General features: G+C 36.5%; 1 protein-coding gene across 1 annotated transcript in view; it reads left to right on the top strand.

Moving 5' to 3' along the window:
* Positions 1 to 20,956, top strand: part of KMT2C (lysine methyltransferase 2C) — a 271,489-nt gene that overhangs the window by 99,499 nt on the left and 151,034 nt on the right. Inside the window, exons 3-6 of the mRNA XM_035029848.1 lie at positions 569 to 707; positions 6,071 to 6,271; positions 9,477 to 9,625; positions 10,936 to 11,045. Coding sequence (XP_034885739.1) covers positions 569 to 707; positions 6,071 to 6,271; positions 9,477 to 9,625; positions 10,936 to 11,045 — 599 coding nt within the window. The remainder of the gene's footprint in view (positions 1 to 568; positions 708 to 6,070; positions 6,272 to 9,476; positions 9,626 to 10,935; positions 11,046 to 20,956) is intronic.

Below are 20,956 nucleotides of genomic sequence, written 5' to 3'. Positions count from 1 at the left end.
TTTAAAGAGACACATGATATTATGGGTGATAGTGTTTGTTAACTTGCCTCCTACGATAGTATGTGTGAAGTGTTTGGGGTTGGAGTCTTGAGGGTAAATGAAAAAGGCAATGGAGTCAAGATGTGTTCTCTTCAATTATTTACCTTTAGAATGGCTATTAATTAGGCTGTAATGATTGTTTTAAATGAATGATAATTTTGTTTATAAATTGTGAAGAACCTTCTTTTAAGTGTGTCACTTTGAAATACATTTGTTCTGTAGATGAACTGCTATAATCCTACAAATAAAGTTCTTAACAGTTATTACTAAGATGAAACTCCACTGAGTCAGTTGTAAAGTGCACACAAAAAAGTGTGCTATGTTTCACATTATTTCAATGATCATGTTGCAATAGAGAGTAAATATAAACCATGCCATTACATACATAAACTTTTCCTGTATTAGTGAAGTGCTGCCATTGCTCTTTGAATCTTCTTCCCATGCCATGTATGCTTTACAGATAAATTCACCAAAGATTGATTTAAATGCAAAAATGACTTTTTTAATCCTCTTGTTCACTATTAAGCAGAAATCAAAGAACAGTCTGCAGAAGAAGATGCTGAAGCAGAAGTGGACAACAGCAAACGGCCGATCCCAGTCCTTCAGCGTTCTGTGTCTGAGGAATCTGCGAGCTCCCTGGTCTCTGTTGGTGTAGAAGCCAAAATCAGGTTAGAGAATGAATGTAGCTGGATTGGGGATTAGTGACAGGTGGGGAGCTGCTATAGAGAGAATTCAGAGAGTACAAAAAGATAGAGGACATTATAACCTATCTGTGTATACTTCAGCTTTGAAGTCTTGGAGTTTTTTAGACCTTATTTGAAAGGCATGAATAAAACTATAAAATCATTTATCAGTTGAATACTCCCATCTTCTTGAAATGTTTTTTTTCTTTTGCTTTCGACACCCCTGCCTCCTCATTTTTTGCTGGCTTTTGCAGAGACTCCCTGCTTTTAAAAGGTTGGGTCCTCAGTGGAGTCTTCAGCATGCATACTTTTATCTCTACTCGCACTCTGGGAATGCTCATTCAGTGTGATGGCTAAGTTCTGTCTGTGTGCTGATGAACCCCATATTTATATTTCCAGGACTGACCTTTCTCCAAACTGCAGACCTTCCTATCCGTCTGTTTGACATCTCCATTTGGAGGTGTATACTAGATACCTCATCCATACATGGTTTGTTCCCCACTTTGCGGAAGGTTTGAAAATTCTCAAAAGAGTAGGCTGAAAAATAAAACAATCCCCAACAGACTTTACCCATTAATCCTGCTTTCTTTTTCTTTTCTTCTTCTTCTTTTTTTTTTTTTTAAAGGTTTTATTTATTTATTTGAGAGACAGAACATGAGCATGAGCAGTGGGGAGGGGCAGAGGGAGAGAGAGAAGTAGAATCCCCGCTGAGCAGGGAGCCTGATGTGAGACTTGATCCCAGGACCCTGGGAACATGATCTGAGCTGAAGGCAGATGCTTAACCAGCTGAGCCACCCAGGGGTCCCCACTGCTTTATTTTTCTTAGTAGCACTTGTTATTTCTCAACAGTTCATTTGATTATTTAATTATCAATATCATGTGAGTTCTGTGAAGGCAGTACTTTTTTCTGTTTTCTATTGGATTGATAATTATTTTCTATTGATTATACATTATATTTTGTTTTTTAAGATAGTTTCCCTTAAAAGTCAAACCTCATCTCTTTACCCTATTGAATTTAATTTTGAAAGAATTCAAACTTACCATTCCAATTGGTTTCTTAGTCTTAACAGTGTAAGTGCTTTATCATATTTTCATCTTTTTGCATCTCTCATCTAGCATCTCATGCTATAGTTATTTTATTTTTATTTTATTTTAGATTTTTTAATTTATTTGAGAGAGAGAGCAACAGAGATACTGAGAGAGAGCAACAGAGATACTGAGAGAGAATACGAGCAGGGAGGAGAGGGAGAAGCAGGCTCCCCACTGAGCAGGGATCCTGATGCAGGACTTGATCCCAGGACTCTGGGATCATGATCTGAGCTGAAGACAGATGCTTAACCCACTGGGCCACCCAGGCGCCCTCATGCTGTAGTTATTTTAGATTACATTCTTCCTTATTTCTGTTTCCCTTGTCTTGACCCCCTAATTTCCCCCCCAGTTTTAAAAATTGCTTGACCCCCTAATTTCCCCCCCAGTTTTAAAAATTGAGGTTTAATTTATATACAGTGAAATTCACCCATTTCGTGAGTTGACAGTTGTGTACAATGACATAACCACTACCACCACGAGATGAAGAACAGCCCATCATACTGAAAAAGCCCCTGAAGCCTGTTTGTTGCCAACCCTGACTCCAGCTTCCACCCTTGGCAGCTGCTTGTCTTCTGTAGGTCCCTGTCGTTTTGCCTTTGCAATAACATAGAAATGGAATTGTAGAGTATGTGTTCTTTTGATTTTGGCCTTTTTTACTTAGCTAAAGCCTTTTTTACTCTTTTTCTGGCCTTTTTACTCATCTGTGTTATTGTATGTATCAGTAGTTGCCTCCTTTTTATTGCCGAACAGGATTCTTTTTTATGGAGGCTCCTACCACAGTTTATCCATTTCCTAGTTTAGGAATATTTGGGTAGTTTCCAGTTTTGGGCAATTATGAATACCATTGGTATAAATATTCACTCACAGGTTTTGGTGTGAACATAGGGTTTTTATTTCACTTAGATAAATACGTAGGCTAGGAGAAAGGTAATTTGAAAACGCCAACGTGTCTTCCATGTGTGGCCCTGCTGTTTTGCGTTCTCACTAATGATGTATGAGAGTTGCAATGAGAACACGGATTACAAGAACCATTTTTTTTCCCTTTCGACCTTATTTTTCTAAAAGTAGACCACATTTAAGTGTGTGTATGTATATGTGTGTCTTTCCGTCTATTTCAGTGGACAACACAGTTTATCATGAAATTGAAAAACGTAAATAGGTAATTAGTTGAGGGGCACAATTTGAATTTAACTTAAGATAAAAAAAAAGTTCCCTAAAAATATTATAGTTTATCACCTGTAATGTAAGACATTATGAAAGTTCATGGAGTAGATAGTACGAGGTTATGGTGCAAACTTCAGTGCCTGAGAAGTAAGGTTTGGGTGCAGCAGCTGTAAATATAGTCATGAAGAGAAAATATATCCAAGAGGAGCAGTCCTTTTATTCTCTTTATTATAATTTTTAAATATTTTTTCATTTTTATGGTGACAAAAATTTAAGTAATACTTTAAAACAATTTATTTTTTTAAAGATTTTATTTACTTGAGAGTAGAGGGAGGGGCAGAGGGAGAGCCAGAATCTCAAGCAGACTTCCCACTGAGTGCAGAGCCCAATCTCACATGACCCTGAGATTATGACCTGAGCTGAAATCAAGAGTCAGATGCTTAACTGACTGAGCTACCCAGATGCACCTAAAACAATATTTTAAAAAATTTAACATCAATGCAGAAAAATCCATAATGAATGAAATATAATTTTTTTTAAAGCTAAGAAATACTGTTTTTCTTTATTCTGGTATTTTTTTAAAGTTTTTATTTAAATTCCAGTTCGTTAAAATACAGTGTAATGTGGGGCACCCGGGTGGCTCAGTTGCTGGGCGGCTGCCTTCGGTTCAGGTCATGATCCCAGGGTCCTGGGATCGAGCCCCACATCGGGCTCCCTGCTCGGCGGGAAGCCTGCTTCTTCCTCTCCCGCTCCCCCTGCTTGTGTTCCTACTCTTTCTGTGTCTGTCAAATAAATAAAATCTTAAAAAGAAAATACAGTGTAATGTTAGTTTCAGGTGTACAATAGTGATTCAACACTTCCACACATCACCCAGCGCTCATCACAACAAGTGCACTCCTTTTTTTTTTAAAAAAGATTTTATTTATTTATTGACAGAGAGAGACACAGCGAGAGAGGGAACACATGCAGGGGGAGTGGGAGAGGGAGAAGCAGGCTTCCTGCCAAGCAGGGAGCCCGATGTGGGGCATGATCCCAGGACCCTGGGATCATGACCTGAGCCGAAGGCAGCCGCCCAGGCACCCCACAACAAGTGCACTCCTTAATCCCCATCACCTGTTTCTCCCGTCCTCCCACCCACCTCCCCTCTCCCAACCAGCAGTATGTTCTCTGTAGTTAAGAATCTGTTTTCTGTTTTGCTGCTCCCCCCGCCATTGTTCTTCTGTTTTGTTTCTTAAATTCCACATATCAGCAAAAGGAAAAGAAAAAGTAAAAGAGAGTGACACAAACCATGAAACAGACTCCTAACTCTAGAGAACAAACTGAGGGTTACGCAGGGAAGGTATGTTTCTGGGGAATGGATGAAATAGGTGACAGGGATTATAAGGAGGGCACTAGTCCTGATGAGCACCTGGTGTTGTATGGAAGTGAAGAATCACTAGGTTCTGCACCTGAAACTAATTAACTGCACTGTGTTAACTAATGGGAATTTAAACAAAAACTGGAATAAAATAAAATACTCCATCATAAATAAAAATAAAATAAGGGGTGGATGGATAAAATGAGAAAAACAAAATACTGCTAACAGGTAAAGCTGATTGATGGGTTCATGAGCATTTGTGAACTATTATTCTACTTTTATATCTTTGTTCAAAAGTTTCTGTAATAAAAAGTCAAAGATGTACGTGATCTTTAAAAAACAAAACCCCCAAAACAACAACAAAATTCCACACGAGTGAAATCATATTGTATTTGTCTTTCTCTGACTTATTTCGCTTAGCATAGTAGTCTCTAGCTCCATCCATGTTGTTGCAGATGGGAAGATTTCATTCTTTTTTATGGTTAATATTCCATTGTATGTATACCACATCTTATCCATTCATCAGTCAGCGGACACTTGGGCTGTGTCCATATCGTGGCTATTGTAAATAATGCCGCAGTAAACGTAGGGAGTGCATGCGTACCTTTGAGTTTGTGTTTTTGTATTCGGGTAAATACCCAGGAGTGTGATTGCTGGATCATAGAATAGTTCTATTTTTTACTTTTTGAGGACCCTCCATACTGTTTTCCACAGTGGCTGCACCAGTTTACATTCCTACCAGCAGTGCAAGAGGGTTCTCCTTTCAAGGAGCAGTCTTTGAATTCTATTCTTTCTAAGGTCCCTTATTAAGCATCTATTCCATAAGCATATATTGTTTTTGTCTTTTAACTTTTTAATTTTATTGTAGTTAGTAGATGTTATTGTTTAGAATAAATTTACGTTTTCAGAAAAATTGAGCAGATGGTACAGAGTTCCCATTCCCAGCCCACCCTCCTTCCCTGAGTTTCCCCTTTATTAGCATTGTGCCTTAGTGTGGTACATTTGTTACAATTGATAAACCAGTATTGATACATTACTAATAACTAAACACCATAGTTTACATTAGGGTTCATTCTTTATCTTATATAGTTCTATCAGTCTTGACAAATGCCTGATGTCATGCATTTGCCATTACAGTGTATCATGGGAAATAGTTTCACTGCCCTAAAATCGCCTGTGCCCTACCTATTTATCCCTTTTCCACTCCTATTGAACTCTTTCACACACACCCCTCATCACTGACTACTTACCCCAGTAAGCCCTTAAATCTACATTTTTATGTCTCTATGTTCGCGTGTGTTTTGTATCTGTGTCATGCATAAAGAATGGTCCATCAGGTGCTTCAATAAAACTTTGTCATCACAGGTTTTCCAGCTGGTATGTTGTCCAGTGGCCATTAAACTCTTCCCTCTTTCCCAGTCTCAGCTTTACCTTCTTTATTCTTCTTTATTACTTCCATTTTTCTTGAATTAGATTAAAATAAAATTGTTCTTTTAAGTACAAGCTGGAATTTTTTGATTTGGTAGGTCTACTTTAAAAAGTCATGCTATGAATTGCTAATGTATAATTGATTATTAAACTTAATTGTTCTTATAGCCTATACATACTCAAGCTTAGCTTGCGCTAACGTCGTAATATTTAATTTTAAAGCACAAGTACCTATGGTCTGTCACTTTACAAATAGTTGAATAAAACTACTTTCTCCTTCTCTGTCTTTCTTACTTTTCATTTCAACCAGTGAACAGCTCTGCGCTTTTTGTTACTGTGGTGAAAAAAGTTCCTTAGGACAAGGAGACTTAAAACAATTTAGAGTAACGCCTGGGTTTATGTTGCCGTGGAAAAGCCAGCCTTCTAGCAAGAAGGACATTGATGACAACAGCAATGGAACCTGTGAGAAAATACAAAACTCAGCACCACGAAAACAAAGAGGACAGAGAAAGTAAGCAATTTTGAATAAATGGTTGGACTGTAGTAAGGCTATCTATAATGTATTTTCATCTCAGCGAATAGATAAATGGGGTTGTTACTGAATCATTTCTCATGTTTTTCAACATTCGTAGGATGCTTTATGCCTCACCATTACCACCATAAAACACTCCATTTCTCAAAATTTCTTGTGTAAAAAAGTGTGTTATCTTAATCGTATTTTAAAATCAGTGTGATCACAAAAGTTAACCTTTAGAAGAAATCTTTAAAGAACATAACATAAACCTAGAAGGAGTTTATGGAAGGAAGGTAAAATAGATCAGTGAAGTCTTTCTTTTGTTCTTTGAATAAGTTTTTGATTGTAAGAATATAACCTAACAGAATGAGAAAACCAAGATGGTTTTCTCTACCCATGTTCTTTTTTTTTTTTCCTTTACCCATGTTCTTAATTTGTCATTTAAGTTATTTTTATGGTTCAGAGAATATTGAGCTGTCCTATAATCTGTTATAATACAGGGTTAACTTTCTAAGTAATTATATGCTCAGAATGCCCTTTCTAAAGTTAAAGAAGAAGCTCTTTTCTTTTTTAATGAAATAATTTACTAAAGTATTTGTATAACTATACATGTGTGTCTGTATTCATCAACATTATAGTTACCTAAAACTTCTCTCTGATATGTTTAATTTTGGAGTTAAAAAAATTTTTTTTTGTATGTTGCTAAGTTTTGTTTAAAGGCTATCTTAATATGTGGATTTGGCTCTGGTAGTTAAGGGAGTAGAAGTTTCTGTAGTCCATGAGAAAGTGTAAAATTAATTTAGCTTGGAAGGCCAACCAGCTCTGCCCCTTGAGGGTGATGATGTAATCATCCAAGTGCTTATCTGGCTTCTATCCAAATTTAGGTACTAAGGCATTGTTGTGCTGTCCTTATGTGATTGGCTCCTTCTTTTGGACTGCTGCCAATGCCTTGAAGACCTGAAGTAGGAAATGAAACAATAACAAGAAAGAATCTTTTAAAAAATTTAAGGTGGAACAGCTTAAGGAAGTTTAGAAGTCCTATGTTTAGTGTCTTGATGTTTGAAAGGCCAGAGCTAGATCATACAGAAGAGCTTTTCCTTTTGGAATCAATTGAGTGCTCACATCCTAATAAAATACATCAAAAGTCTAGCAAACTTGTAATGTCCATCAGTAATTAGCAAATCTAATGGACCGAACCAGCTTATATCTCATATCCTCATGTTCTGCCTTTGAATAATGGCAATTACATAAACATTTATTCTGGGAAATACAGTTGGGCTTCGTTTACTTATTTTATAAGCTGAGTTAATTTTTGGTGAAAACTTTTGTGGGCTAAGATAAGTATGTAAAAAGGATCCTTGGTTTAGTCTTTATATACACTTAGTGTTTACCAATGTATTAAGTAATGATAACAAGACAGTTAATGGACTTTAGGAATAAAACACATTTATAAAATTTGGAATTCATTTAGGGGTAGACAATTTGGTAATGATTTTAAATAGTTATAAAATATATTACTGATGAATAGAAACCACATAAGTTTGTTTTTGTTTGTAATATGAAAAGGAGGTTTTAAAAAGAATTTTTCTCTCTTGATGGCATTAAATTGTAAGAATATGTAATTGGGGGTTCTTTTTCTCTTTTGTTTTAGACTTAAATTTTGGGGGTATGTGTTTCAGCTGTCTTCTCCTGATGGTCTTTCCTAAGTTGGGCTGCTGTCATCCTTAGGGTTGACATCAGCATCTTACTGATATGGTATATCCATAAAAACTGGTTGCAGAACCTAAAGATGAAATATGATTAAGCTAGTGGTTAGGAATTGGTTAGTAATAGACTGATTAGTCATTTCATTAGTTTTTATACCCATCTCCCCCATCAAATACTGGTACAAAGGAAATATCTTAGAACAGTACATTAATCTTTATAGATGAACTGTTCGTCTTTTTCCCCTCTCCCAATAAAAGAACAATGATTAGTAATGAAGAATCTATTTGTAGGAATGGAGATCATATTTATAGGAAAGAGTTTGTTCTCATTATATTGGGGGCATTTATAAGAATGAGAATTTAAAGTTAGAATAGCATGCTAAAAAAGTGAGTCTATGCATTTCTAATGCTGAACATAAAAAATACTGGTTATTTTTATATGGTTTGATATTTAAATGTACTTATTGAAATATGTTAATACTTTTTTTCTTTCAATGATTCCAGGTATAAAAAAGTTTAGTACCCTGGTCATTGTGCTGATTTTCTCTTAATAGGAATCATGATAAATATCCAGCATACAGAAGTGCAGTGAGTTATGATCTATATTCAATAGTGATTTAATCCAGAATTATGATCAGGTTAAATACTATGATATCAGGAGAAGATTAAAGTTTTAGTGCCAGTCATCTGATTTCCCATATTTAATGTTTACTCAATTAGTAGCTGAAGTTTGAAGGCTTTGAAAGTCTGAAATCGCCCATGTGTTGTATGCTTTATTATTCAGTGTTCATTTCTATACTGCTGTTTTTACTGTTACATTGTCTTCTTTATTCCCCACGCCACTAGTAGCTATTTTGTTTTTGCATTTTACTTCTGACTTGTGAGGTAAAGTCTTACTAGAGAGTACTTGCAACATCATGCCACAGACCAGCTGTCGAGATTTGTTGAGAGGCCTGTAAGAAAGCTACAGCTGACACGTCTGCTCCCACCACCTCCCTCTTCACACTTTGTAGTGGGTTTTCATTTCCCCTGGGAAATAACCTTTCTTTACATAACGTTAACTGCCAGCTCCGTTATGCTAGTCCTCACAATAAAGCAAATTAAGATTTCTGATCCAGTTATGTTTCATAAGCGTTTAAGTAAGGCTGAAGGGAATATTTATTTTATGTGATAAAATATAGTTCCTGGTTAGAATATTAGAGTGTCATTAAAAAAATTATAGAATGGCAAAATAAATTTGTAACTGTAATTTTTAACACTTCCTTATGGATTTGGTACTTTCTTTTTAGTTGTTGCTTACATGATAAAATATAGCAACCCAGTTTTATATTACACTATGAATAATAACAGTTGTATTCTACAAGTTGTTTTATGACAGTTTATGCCTAATAAATTAAAATTGATTTGGCAATACATTATATTAAGTTGTTATAAACAAAATAATTATCTACTTGTTACCACTTTCACATTTGTTTTGTTTTATTTTATTTTTCCAGAGAACGGTCTCCTCTGCAGAATACAGTATCTTGTGTAAGTGTAAGCACGCAGACCACTTCAGATGATCAGGCTGGTAAATTATGGGATGAACTCAGTCTGGTTGGCCTTCCAGATGCTATTGATATCCAAGCCTTATTTGATCCTACAGGTAGGAGCTGGTCTTCAGTGGATAACTGTCTCTTGATTCTGTAGACATTTTTTATTTATTTATTTTTATTTTATTATGTTAATCACCATACATTACATCATTAGTTTTTGATGATTCTGTAGACATTTTAATTTTAGTGAGTTATCAACTTAATAGTAATTACCTTTTATCTAGAAATAATTATGATCACATTGTAAAAAATGTCATTGTTTAAGTATGCTTGCTTAGGTAAAATAAATTGTCTAATTGTGTATATGTAATTTATTTAGTATCTGCACAGGGCCAATGCTGAGCTGGATGCTTTTATAAATCTTTGTGTTTATTCTTATGTAGACAGTAGGGCCATGGAGGTTTGATAATTGAGGAAAGAAAATTTTTAAAAGGAACTGTGAGAAGTTGGGGAACTTGGATGTCTGGGTCTATTTAATGCAGGGTGAAAGACAGTAGATCTTAGCCGTGTGGCTATCTTATAACCCATAATCATGATATGGTGCTTTTGGGATTTTGAGTTAATTTCACTTGAACTACATATTGATTGTTAGTGGTTCAAGTGTTGTGTGGTAGAGAATTGAAAGACTGAACTGTTTTTAGTGATTGATGTGGGCTCTTGGTGTGGGATGAAGCAGACTGGAGGTGTATATGTAGCTTATTTGCCATTCATCCTTTTTGTCATAAAGTATTATATAATGTCCTTTATTTTTTATGTAAAGATACCAAATAAAATATAGTAATATTTAAATAAAATGACTAAGAACTCATTTTTTGTTGAAATAATCACTCCTTCAGTGATTGTCAAACTTGTGTGCATCAGAATCACCTAGAGGGCTTGTTAAAACATAGATTTCTGGGCGCCACTACAAAACTTTTTGATTCAGTGGGTCTTGGTTGTGATATGATATTTTGCATTTTTTTTAAAATTTTTTAAATATTAGAGAGCACGACTGTGCGCAAGAGCATGGAGGGAGGGCCAGAGGGAGAGGGAGAGGGGGAGAGAGAATCCTCAAGCAGACTCCCTGCTGAGCACAGAGCCTGATGCGGGGCTCGATCCTGGGACCCTGAGATCATGACCTGAGCCAAAATCAAGAGTCAGATGCTTAACTGACTGAGCCACCCAGGCACTCTGATATTTTGCATTTCTAACAAGTTCCCAGATGATACATTTGGGAAGGGCTGACTGCTTTAGTGTGATCACAAATACAGGGTGCCATTGTGTGTCTACATGTCAGAGTTAGTTTGGGGGCTTTACATCTTATTAGCATTAATATGCTTCATGTTTATTCATTTGCTTCTTTTCACTTCAACCATTTTAGGCACTTGTTGGGCCCATCACCGTTGTGTGGAGTGGTCACTGGGAGTGTGCCAGATGGAGGAACCATCATTAGTGAACGTGGACAAAGCTGTTGTCTCAGGGAGCACAGAAGTAAGTAGAAGTAACAAATATTTAATTAAGCCACAGTTTCATAACATTTACTCTAGTCAACATAAAGGTTCACTTGCAGGAATTGTTTATTAAATGATTACTATAATGTAAAAACCCTTAAAATAGGAATTTTTAATTTTATATCCAAGCGTAGTTTGTGCATACCAGTAGAATATATATATTAAGCTGTGCAATAAATGTAGATCTTAAAAACAAATATTTTACATTTAAATCAGAAGTTAAAAATTTTAGAAATGAGAATTTCTAACTATATTTATATATCTGTGTGGTTACTCTTTAAGACAAAACGATTCGATTAAGATTTAACATTAAGAGACAGCATTTGACAGGTCTTTAGTCCACAATGTGCGTTAGCTCTGTTAGTTGTTTTAAAAATTGATCCAGATCTTTCTTTACAGTCAAGTTGGCAGTTCAGTTCATCTTTTTGGCACCATCCCAAAGTAATACCATGTACACAGTCTACTGTTTTTTAAAGTTTTCACTGAGATTTGCATGTGGTTTTGAAACGAGCACAAAAATAAATGCAACATTTACCTTCCATCTATAAAGGAAACAAACCCTATGAAGTGAAATTGCTAGCTGCCTACAAATTCCCTTTGATTTTTGACAGTTATATTTGAGAGACGTGAAACAGCCTTTCCAAAGGAATGTTAAAAATGGAATTTGATCGTAGAAATTATGTGGGCTTTAGCAGATGGAGTATAGGTAAAACTTTTCAAAGTGTAGTCAAGATAGGGACTTAGATTCAAATAATTATTCAATTGGTATAATATTAGCTTTACTCAGATTATTAAAATGACCTAAATTTCATGGATGAGTAACTCCCACCTTAAGCTTAGTCAAATTAGAGTGCTTGTTTTGGAAATGTGACATTACATTGAAATGCTTATGTCATGAAATTGTGAACAGTATAATGCGTAATAATAAATTCTGCAATCTGGACATACTTAGATGGCCAGATCAAGACTGTGATAGATCAGTGAGCACCCTTTTTGTCACAGACTACTTCAGAAGTAGTGTTAGATTATTTTGTGGAAGTGAAAAATATTATAGCAAAGGCAATGAACAAAGGCTAAAATGAACTTTGTGGTGTTTGGAATCAGGGAGTCCATGTAAACTCCTGGTTTTTAATATTTATACAAATACAGAAATATAGATGTGTGTATACATGTGAGTTAGTATGTATACATCTATTTCCTGGCTCTGTTCACTAAGACGGTAGTTAAAAGCTTGCCTCCCCCTGTCCTTTTTGGATAGAAGATACCATCTTTGTGTTTTAGATACTTACTGATAAATATTTAAATGGGATTTAGAGACGAAGTCTGTGCCCTACTGCTGGCAGAGGAATCAAGGGCCGTGGGAGACCTGCACTCCATATCTTTATGGAGGCATTGGTATGGAGTGGGCAGGAGTGGTGGAAGAGGAGCCCGTGTAGACGGAGCGGTGGGGCCCCAGGGCGACTGTTGGCACATCGTCAAACCATCACATCTTCACTCAGTTAAGTCAGTCCAGACTTAGGGTAGCATCAGTCTTCTGTTGCCATTTCTACAGTTTTTTGTTTGTTTTGTCTTTTGGTTTTCTCCATTATCAAATAGGCACAGGCCTTAGCTAGAACTTTTCTCATTTGCTTGTCCCTAGAAGAGTTTGTCTCACTGACAGAAATTCAAACCCATAACAACACATTTGTTAATAAATCTGTGGGGAAATAGGCACTCTTTTTTATTCCTTGCTGATAGGATGCAAATTGGTATAAATCTTCTGGAGAACAATTTGGTGATATCTAAAAACTACTAATTTTGACCTTTCTAGGATTCTGCCCTGAAAATATGCCTCCAATAATGCAAAATACTTGTGGTATTAAAAGTTAATAATTGCAGCATTGTTTAACTTGCAAAATACTGGAACCGCATAATAGAATGATTGAATAAACTATGGTATGGTTCGTACGGTGAAATATTGTGTGTGTAAAAATACAGTGAGGAGTATCTCTATGAAATGATGTGAAGTTGGTTCCAACATGTATTTTTAAGTGAAAAAAGAGTACAAAAGACCATTTATGATGTGCATCCTTTTATGTAAGAAAGGATGAAATATAAGAAAATATATGTGCATATGGTCATTTTGGAAAAGAAATACAGGAAGGATAAACAAGAAACTGAAGAGATTGGTTACCTATGGCAGGTGAGTAGGAAAGAGGTGGAGAAGAAATGGGAAAGGGTCTGATGTAGTATGGGTGAGGTGTGACAGACACTCTGAGATATCTCTCTTTGTATAGCTCCTCTGACTCTTAGAACCATAGGAGTGTTTCACATACCCCCTAAATAATCAATTACAACTATCTAGGATATGGGGGAATCCAAAAAGGAATATCAGAATTCACAGTAAAGGGAATAGGGACGAAAAGAACTAACCTGAGTAACTGGCAAACAGTATCTTGACTGGTTAGCCGGAAAGCAAAGGACAAAAAGCACAGCATGTATGTGCTGTAATCCAGTGAGTAAATGTGTTTCTCACAAGGGTATGGGTTTGCAATTCTGAAACTACTTTATGTGTATACTGTAAGTGAACAAATTAGTTAAATATATGGTTGATAATGAGAACTAGGTTTTCCAGTGTTGGAGAAAGGAGCTACAAATAAGGAAAAGCTAAAATGAATTTTGTGTTGAAATGGAATCACAAGTATCAGTATAAACTCACGGTTCTTAATATTTATGTAGACAGATACAGAAATATAGATGTGTAGATGTGTGTATACACATGAGGCAGTATGCTTTCATATAATTCCTAGTTCTGTCCTCTGTGAAGGCCTAGACATAGTGACCCTCAGTAGCTGTGAACACACCTGGTGCCCAGATCTTGGTTCCTAACCACTATTCGCCAATAAAAGGAACCGGGTTCCTTGAGAAGTAGTTCATGGTACGGGGAAAATACAGCCTGAGGTGCCAGAAAGTAAGGAAGTGCTCAGAAAGGTGAAGACTTGTTGAAGACACACAGGAGCCAACCTGAAGGAGCTCCTACGAGCTAGACCAATTTGAGCCACAACAAAAAATACAGTATTGGGTTTTCATTCACAGAATAAATTAAGTACACATGAGTCCATACTGATATGAATGAATGAATGAATGAATGAATGAATAGCGTAAGTCAGTCATACCACTCTTCTACCTACCACACTTCAGTACTGGACTTCCTGTTTCATTCAGAGAAAGAGAGAGAAAAAAAAAAACAGTGCTTGCTACCTGACAGGGCTCTTCGTGATCTTCACCAACCCTATAAGTACTTCTAAGATGTCACTCACTCACTATGACTCTGCCCCTCATTTGCTTCCCTCAACCATACCAGCTCCCTTCGTCTTCCTCAAATGCGCCGGACATCTCTTCCCTCAGGGCCTTGGCACTTCCGGTTCCCTCTCTGTTGACTATTCTTCTTGGATATATGATGGCTTGCTTCCTCATGTCCTTTAGGAGTTTATTCAAGAGTTGCCTTGTCGGCTAGGGCTTTGCTCGGCTCCCTATTGAGAGTTTCAAGGGTCTCAGCCTCAAATAACATCCCTGTTCTGTGGTTTTCTCCTTTGTACTTGTTGCCATCTAACATAGTATATAATTACTTAATGATCTTGTTAATCTTTCCTTACTAGAGTGATACTGCCAAGGATCTTTTTCTGTTTTGGTTATTTCTCAATAGATTATTTGTAGCCTAAATGAATAGCACTAGAGGTCATTCATGGAATCACTCATAGTTACAGGAAAGATCCAAAGTGCCAGAGTGTTAGTGGAGGTCACTAATGTAGTTAATTTTATAAAAATGTATGAATACATAATTGTCAAAGAAACCTCTAAAATAGAGTAAAGCTTTACAATTCTACCTAAGTGATGTGGGGTGGAGAGCAATGACAATGAAAATCTTTGCTATCTCAAAATGTTCTCTATGGGTCAAATTATGTAGAAGTGCTGTTGAACTTGGAATACATTTTTATTTTACCAGAAGACAGATGTTCTAAATTTGTTGACCTTTATTTTGATGACATGTGGCTGAATGTATTATGATACCTACCTCAAAGAAAATAAACATTTCATCTGCCTCTTCAAAATAAAGGTGACATTTCAGCAATGAGAATGTAATGACTTCAAAGGAACATGTGCTGGGGGTTGAGCATTTTGAAAATGGATGTTTGTAACAATTTCTGTTTGATATTTTATCACTAGGATAGCAGTAAAATTGTTTTACAAACAAGGAAAGTTTGTAAAAAACAAAAATTCTCACATTTGTCAAAAAATTTTGGACACAGAATTTTCTGTTCTGTTTAAAATATTCTGAAGTGGGCGCCTGGGTGGCTCAGTTGGTTGGGCGACTGTCTTCGGCTCAGGTCATGATCCTGGAGTCCCAGGATTGAGTCCCACATCAGGCTCCCTGCTCAGCAGGGGGTCTGCTTCTCCCTTTGACCCTCCCCCCTCTCATGTGCTTTTTCTCATTCTCTCTCTCTCAAATAAATAAATAAAAAATCTTAAAAAAAAATACTCTGAAGAGTTTTAGTATGTTTCAAACCCATTTGTTAAAAATAAAAAAATTAATACTTGATTATGGAAGGTGAAAATTTAACTACATTTTGATAATTTTGGTTGGGATTGAAAAAGTTTTAGAAATGATGCACGATTTCTGTTTAGATCTTATTTTTGTTAGAATCATTTGTTTTTAACTCATGACGGATAGTGAAATAAACTCGTTAGAATCAGGCCTTTCAACCTAAGAAGACAGAGGAGAACAAGATACAAAGGTCAGATGGAGGGGTTGTAGTGCTCTGTAAACTTTTTGATTGTCAATATCTTTTAATAAGAAGTATTTGAGCCTGCATCATTATTATACATTCTTACTGGAATATGTATCTCTCGTTTATGACACTTTACCAACATTTGTAAGTTTACACTGTTGGTGTGAGTCTTTTATTAATTTCAGTTGCCCCCCGCCCCCAGGGCTGTACGCACCATGAGCACATGGATAATATCTGTTTTGGTTTATCATTTTATCTCCAGTGCTTAGCACAGTACCTGGAACACAAGCGAGTTATTGATCGGATAAATGTATGCATGAATGAAATCTACCAAGGAAGGGCAGTTAGCTGAACTGAGCGGGAAGTGTTTACCTGCACCTAATGGCTGCCGCTGAAGCCCCAGCCGCATGCAGGCCAGCTTCCCATGGCAAAGACCTAGCCAGTCTTGCTGAGGTTGAGAGATTCTGGTTTAATTAATATTATTCCTATTTAAAAATTAACATTTAATATAATTCAGTTTTTGGTTTTATTTATTTATTTTCTTTCTGAATTATTCAAGAAGGTGGGGAGGACACATAGGGTACTGAGCTGAGGCCTGAGTCCCTTATGATTTCCTCAGTTGTTTTTTTTTTTTTTAAGATTTTATTTATTTATTTGACAGAGAGAGGCACAGCGAGAGAGGGAACACAAGCAGGGGGAGTGGGAGAGGGAGAAGCAGGCTTCCCGCAGAGCAGGGAGCCCGACGCGGGGCTTGATCCCAGGACCCTGGGACCATGACCTGAGCTGGAGACAGATGCTTAACGACTGAGCCATCCTGGTGCCCCTGATTTCCTCAGTTTTTAAATGGCATTCTATATCAGATTGTTTAGTTTTTCTGTAATTTCCTTCAGATTGTTTTCAGTTTTTCCAGGGGGACCTTTATCTTTTGCTAGATTGAAGAATATGCTATACTGTGAACCTATGTTTCAGGAAAGGTAATGGTGTTTTTCTTTTAAATTCCTCTTTGGAGCCCTGGGGTGCTACCAACATCTTGGAGATCTGGATAATTTGGATATTATTGATGGAATAGTTTGATTCTGAATGCTACAGATGTTTGATCATTTATTTACCTGAAGCCCGCATTTCCTGCACTCTGCTCATTGCCCTCCAAAAGATATTACCAGTAAACTTCCAACACATACTTCTGTTCTTTTGACTAGTTCTGAATCAGATGTTCAGTGTATTACTCTATAAATAAAACATTAAAAATTAATAATATTATCTCCCTACTTAGAATTGATAATTTCTTATGTTTTCTCCCTCACCTCCTGCCACAACTCCATATTGAAATTCCATTGTATTATACTGATTTTCGGCCAGGTGTTTTGTATAAAACCAACTTAGTTCTGTGAGAAGAGTCGTAAGTTTTTTATATTTTTGATTCTTTTTGTAGATTGCAAAAAGAACAAAAATAGCTTCTCTATCATGAGGTGGGTGGCAGTACACATTGAGAATGTAGATAAGCAATGTAATGTAATTTTGGTAAAAAAACCCATTTTTTTTTAAACAGTATATGGTGGAAGTCTCTCCACACCCATCCTCTAAGCAACTGGGAGTAGGTTTATATAAGATTATTTAAATATTGGACTGCATCTTTATGTAAGGTGATTTGCAGGCACCTATTTTATCAAAATGATGTCCAATACTGTTATTTTTTATATAATCCTAGTAATGTAAGTGTAAAGAAAGCATCAAGTTATGTATTCTTCATTTTGCCCTATAGTTTTTTAAGAGGAAGGGCAAACATTCACAGATCTGAATTCTATGTTTGCTGGGGGTCCATGAGAATGCCTTCACATTGGAGAATCACTAGGAAAACTAATGTCATGCACCATAAAGTTGTAATTGTGGCTAAGATTTACTGCCGTGATATAGTGAGGATATATAATGGAAGGATCTCAGTGGAAGAAAAATATTGACAGGATCTGGAGGAAATCACATACAGCCTTCCTTAGGTGTTCACCCTCCTATGAGGGGTTACACAGAGCACCCTCTTGTCTTTGCAGTGAAAATGTAGCAGTATGTGTGTGATGCTCCTGCCCTGAGAAGCTCAAGGTCTTTGCTGGTGGCTAGTCACATAGGCACCCTTTGCCTAGCACACACCAGAAGGGAAGTCACATTGTTTGCACAGTTAGTATAGGCACAGTAAACTGCTCTTTACACTGAGGGAGTCATGGCAACCCTCCCAAAATTCAGGTTCGCAGGGACCAGCTGTGCAGACAGGCCTTTCTAAGGAGAGTAGTCTCAAGACAGCTGTGTTAACCCTTTTTAGCACAGAACTAAAACTGTATATCAACGGTAACATGTCTGTTCTCTGGACTGTAGTAGGTACACATCATTGAGTATTCCCCATCATAGAGAGGCTGTGTTAAGTGCTCTAGTGGTTATATAGAACTTTGTAACTTTGATCAGAGAAAGATCCTGATAAAGATACTTTTGACTCTAACAGAGAAATACTGTGTTTAATTCTGAAATCTACTTTGTCTTATATTAATGTATCCACTGCAGCTTTCTTCTGACTAGTTTAAGCATGGTATATCTTAGTCCATCCTTTTATTTTAATTCTTTGTGTCTTTATATTTAATGTATGTTTTTTGTAGGCAGTGGTTTCGCTTTTTAAAAGCTAACCTGACAATCTCTGCTTTTGTAATGGGAGTGTTTAGGACATGTATATTTAATGTGATTAAATTTTCCTTTTTTTTTTTTAATCCTATTCTTTGTTTCCTTTTCTTGCATTCTTTTAGATTGAATATTTTTTATGATTCCATTTTATCTCCTTTTTGGATTATTACCTATAACTGCTTTGTTATTTTATTGGTTGCTTTAGGGTTTATAGTATACATCTTTTATTATCAGTCTACCTTCCAGTGATATTATAATTTCATATATAATAAAAATGTGCTTTTGTTTCCTTCCATTTTTCCTCTCCTGGAATTTGTGCTATTGCTCTCATGCATTTGACTTTTACATGTGTTATAAATGCCATAAAGTATTGTTATTTTTTTAAAGATTTGTTTATTTGAGAGAGAGAGCAAGCACACGGTGGGTGGAGAGGCAGAGGGAGAGGAAGAGAAAGTCTCAAGCAGACTCTGTACTGAGCCTGGAGCCCAACACAGGGCTTGATCTCATGACCCTGAGATCACAACTTGAGCTGAAACCAAGAGTCAGATGCCCAACTGACTGCACCACCCAGGCACCCCAAGATAATGTTATTTTGATTAAGCTGTCAGATACCTCCTAAAGAGACTTAAAAAAAAAATAGAGTTACCCCTGTTGTTACCAGTTCTGATGTTCTTCATTGCTTTGTGTAGATGCAGATTTTCACCTTCTGTCATTTTCTTTGTGTCTGAAGATGTCCTTTAACATTTCTTGCAGTACAGGTCTGCAGGTGATGGATTCCTTTAGTAGTTACACTTCCAAAGTGCTTTTATCTTACCTTCATATTTGAAACATATTTTTGGCAGGTACAGAATTCTAGTTGACTCCCTGCCCCCCCCCCCACTACTTTAAAGATATCGTACCACGGTCTTCTTGCTTGCACTGTTTCTCATGAACTGTCTGGTATCATCCTTATCTTTGTTCCTCTGTACATGTCTTCTTTTTTTTTTTAAGATTTTATTTATTTGAGAGAGACACAGCGAGAGAGGGAACACAGGCAGGGGGAGTGGGAGAGGGAGAGGCAGGCTTCCCGCTGAACAGGGAGCCCTATGTGGGACTCGATCCCAGGACCCTGAGATCATGACCTGAGCCGAAGGCAGACACTTAATGACTGAGCCACCCAGGCGCCCCCGTACATGTCTTTTTATCTGTGTACTCATTACTGTGTTACCAGTTTTGGACAGTTTGATTATGTTATGCCTTGGTGTGATTTTTTTTCATGTTTCTTGTGGTTGGGTTTGTTGAATTTCTTGAATCTGTGAGTTTACAGTTCTCATTATGGTTAGAAAGTTTTTGCCAATTATTTCTTCAAATATTTCTTCTGTTCCCCCATCTTTCCTCTCTTTTGGGGACTCCAGTTACCTTAAAATTAGGCCATTTGAAGTTTTCCCATTGCTTATTAACGCCCTTTTTTTCCTTCATTTTTTAATATATTTTTTTCCTTTTTATGTTTCATTTTAGTTTCTGGTTTTTTTTCTTCAATTCAGTAATCTTTTCTTCTGTAATTTCTGATCTTTTAATCATATCCAATGTAATTTTCATATCAGATGTTATTTTTATCTTAAGTTTGATTTGAGTCTTTTTATATCTTCTATATCTCTATTTAGCTTTTTGAACATATTGAATACACTTATAGAACTATTTTAATGTCTTATCTCGTAACTGGTAATTTTTATTTGGATACCAGGCTTTGTGAATTCTACCTTGTTGGGTGCTGGGTTTTTCACAGTAGGAAATCAGGACTTAGGGTCATGGCTAAGTTCAGTGGCATTGTGATGCCAAGTTTCCAGGTTCTTACTATCTCTACATTGTGCATCCACAGTGTATTGGATTCTTCCATGGTCCAGTTCCTCTCATAGTCCAAAGAGAGTGGGCAGGAACTTTAAGTATCATACCTTCATGATAACCTTCAGAGATGGTGGGGGACATCTTTTCTTCATTATAATTATTATTTTAATTAAGGAAAAACCCTTTTCAAATGGTTTCCTCTACCCTAGCAGATTTCTTCTAACATTTCGTTAGTTAGAATTACCTCCCATGTTTACATCTTAAACCAATAATCAGTAAGTGTTGGGGCAACCACCATTTGATTAAACTGTGATTGTCCTTTGGGACCATGGATGGTGCCTGCTTCCTCTGAAGCACACTGTTAATTAACTACAAAACATTCATTCCACCTTCTTCCTTCCTAAGGATCTCAATTTTGTTCAGATATCTACTCTTAACCCTCCTAGCCTTTTGTAGTTAAATTGGAGAGGTTTACTTGAAGACAAAAATATTTAGGATTACTGTTGTAATTTAAGGTCAATGAATGTAAGTTTCTGAATTTAGGTATTATGTGTAAAATGTAAAGACCGAATGTTGTTGGGATAGAATGAGTTATATTTGATGTAAGAGGAGTTGCAAATGTCTCTAGTTTCAAGCC

Source organism: Mirounga leonina, unplaced genomic scaffold (genome assembly GCF_011800145.1).
Source record: "Mirounga leonina isolate KUSES-001 unplaced genomic scaffold, KU_Mleo_1.0 Mir_321, whole genome shotgun sequence".
Taxonomy (NCBI): Eukaryota; Metazoa; Chordata; class Mammalia; order Carnivora; family Phocidae; genus Mirounga; species Mirounga leonina.
Note: the sequence above shows the minus strand (reverse complement) of the source record. Positions and strands in the feature narration are given on the sequence as shown.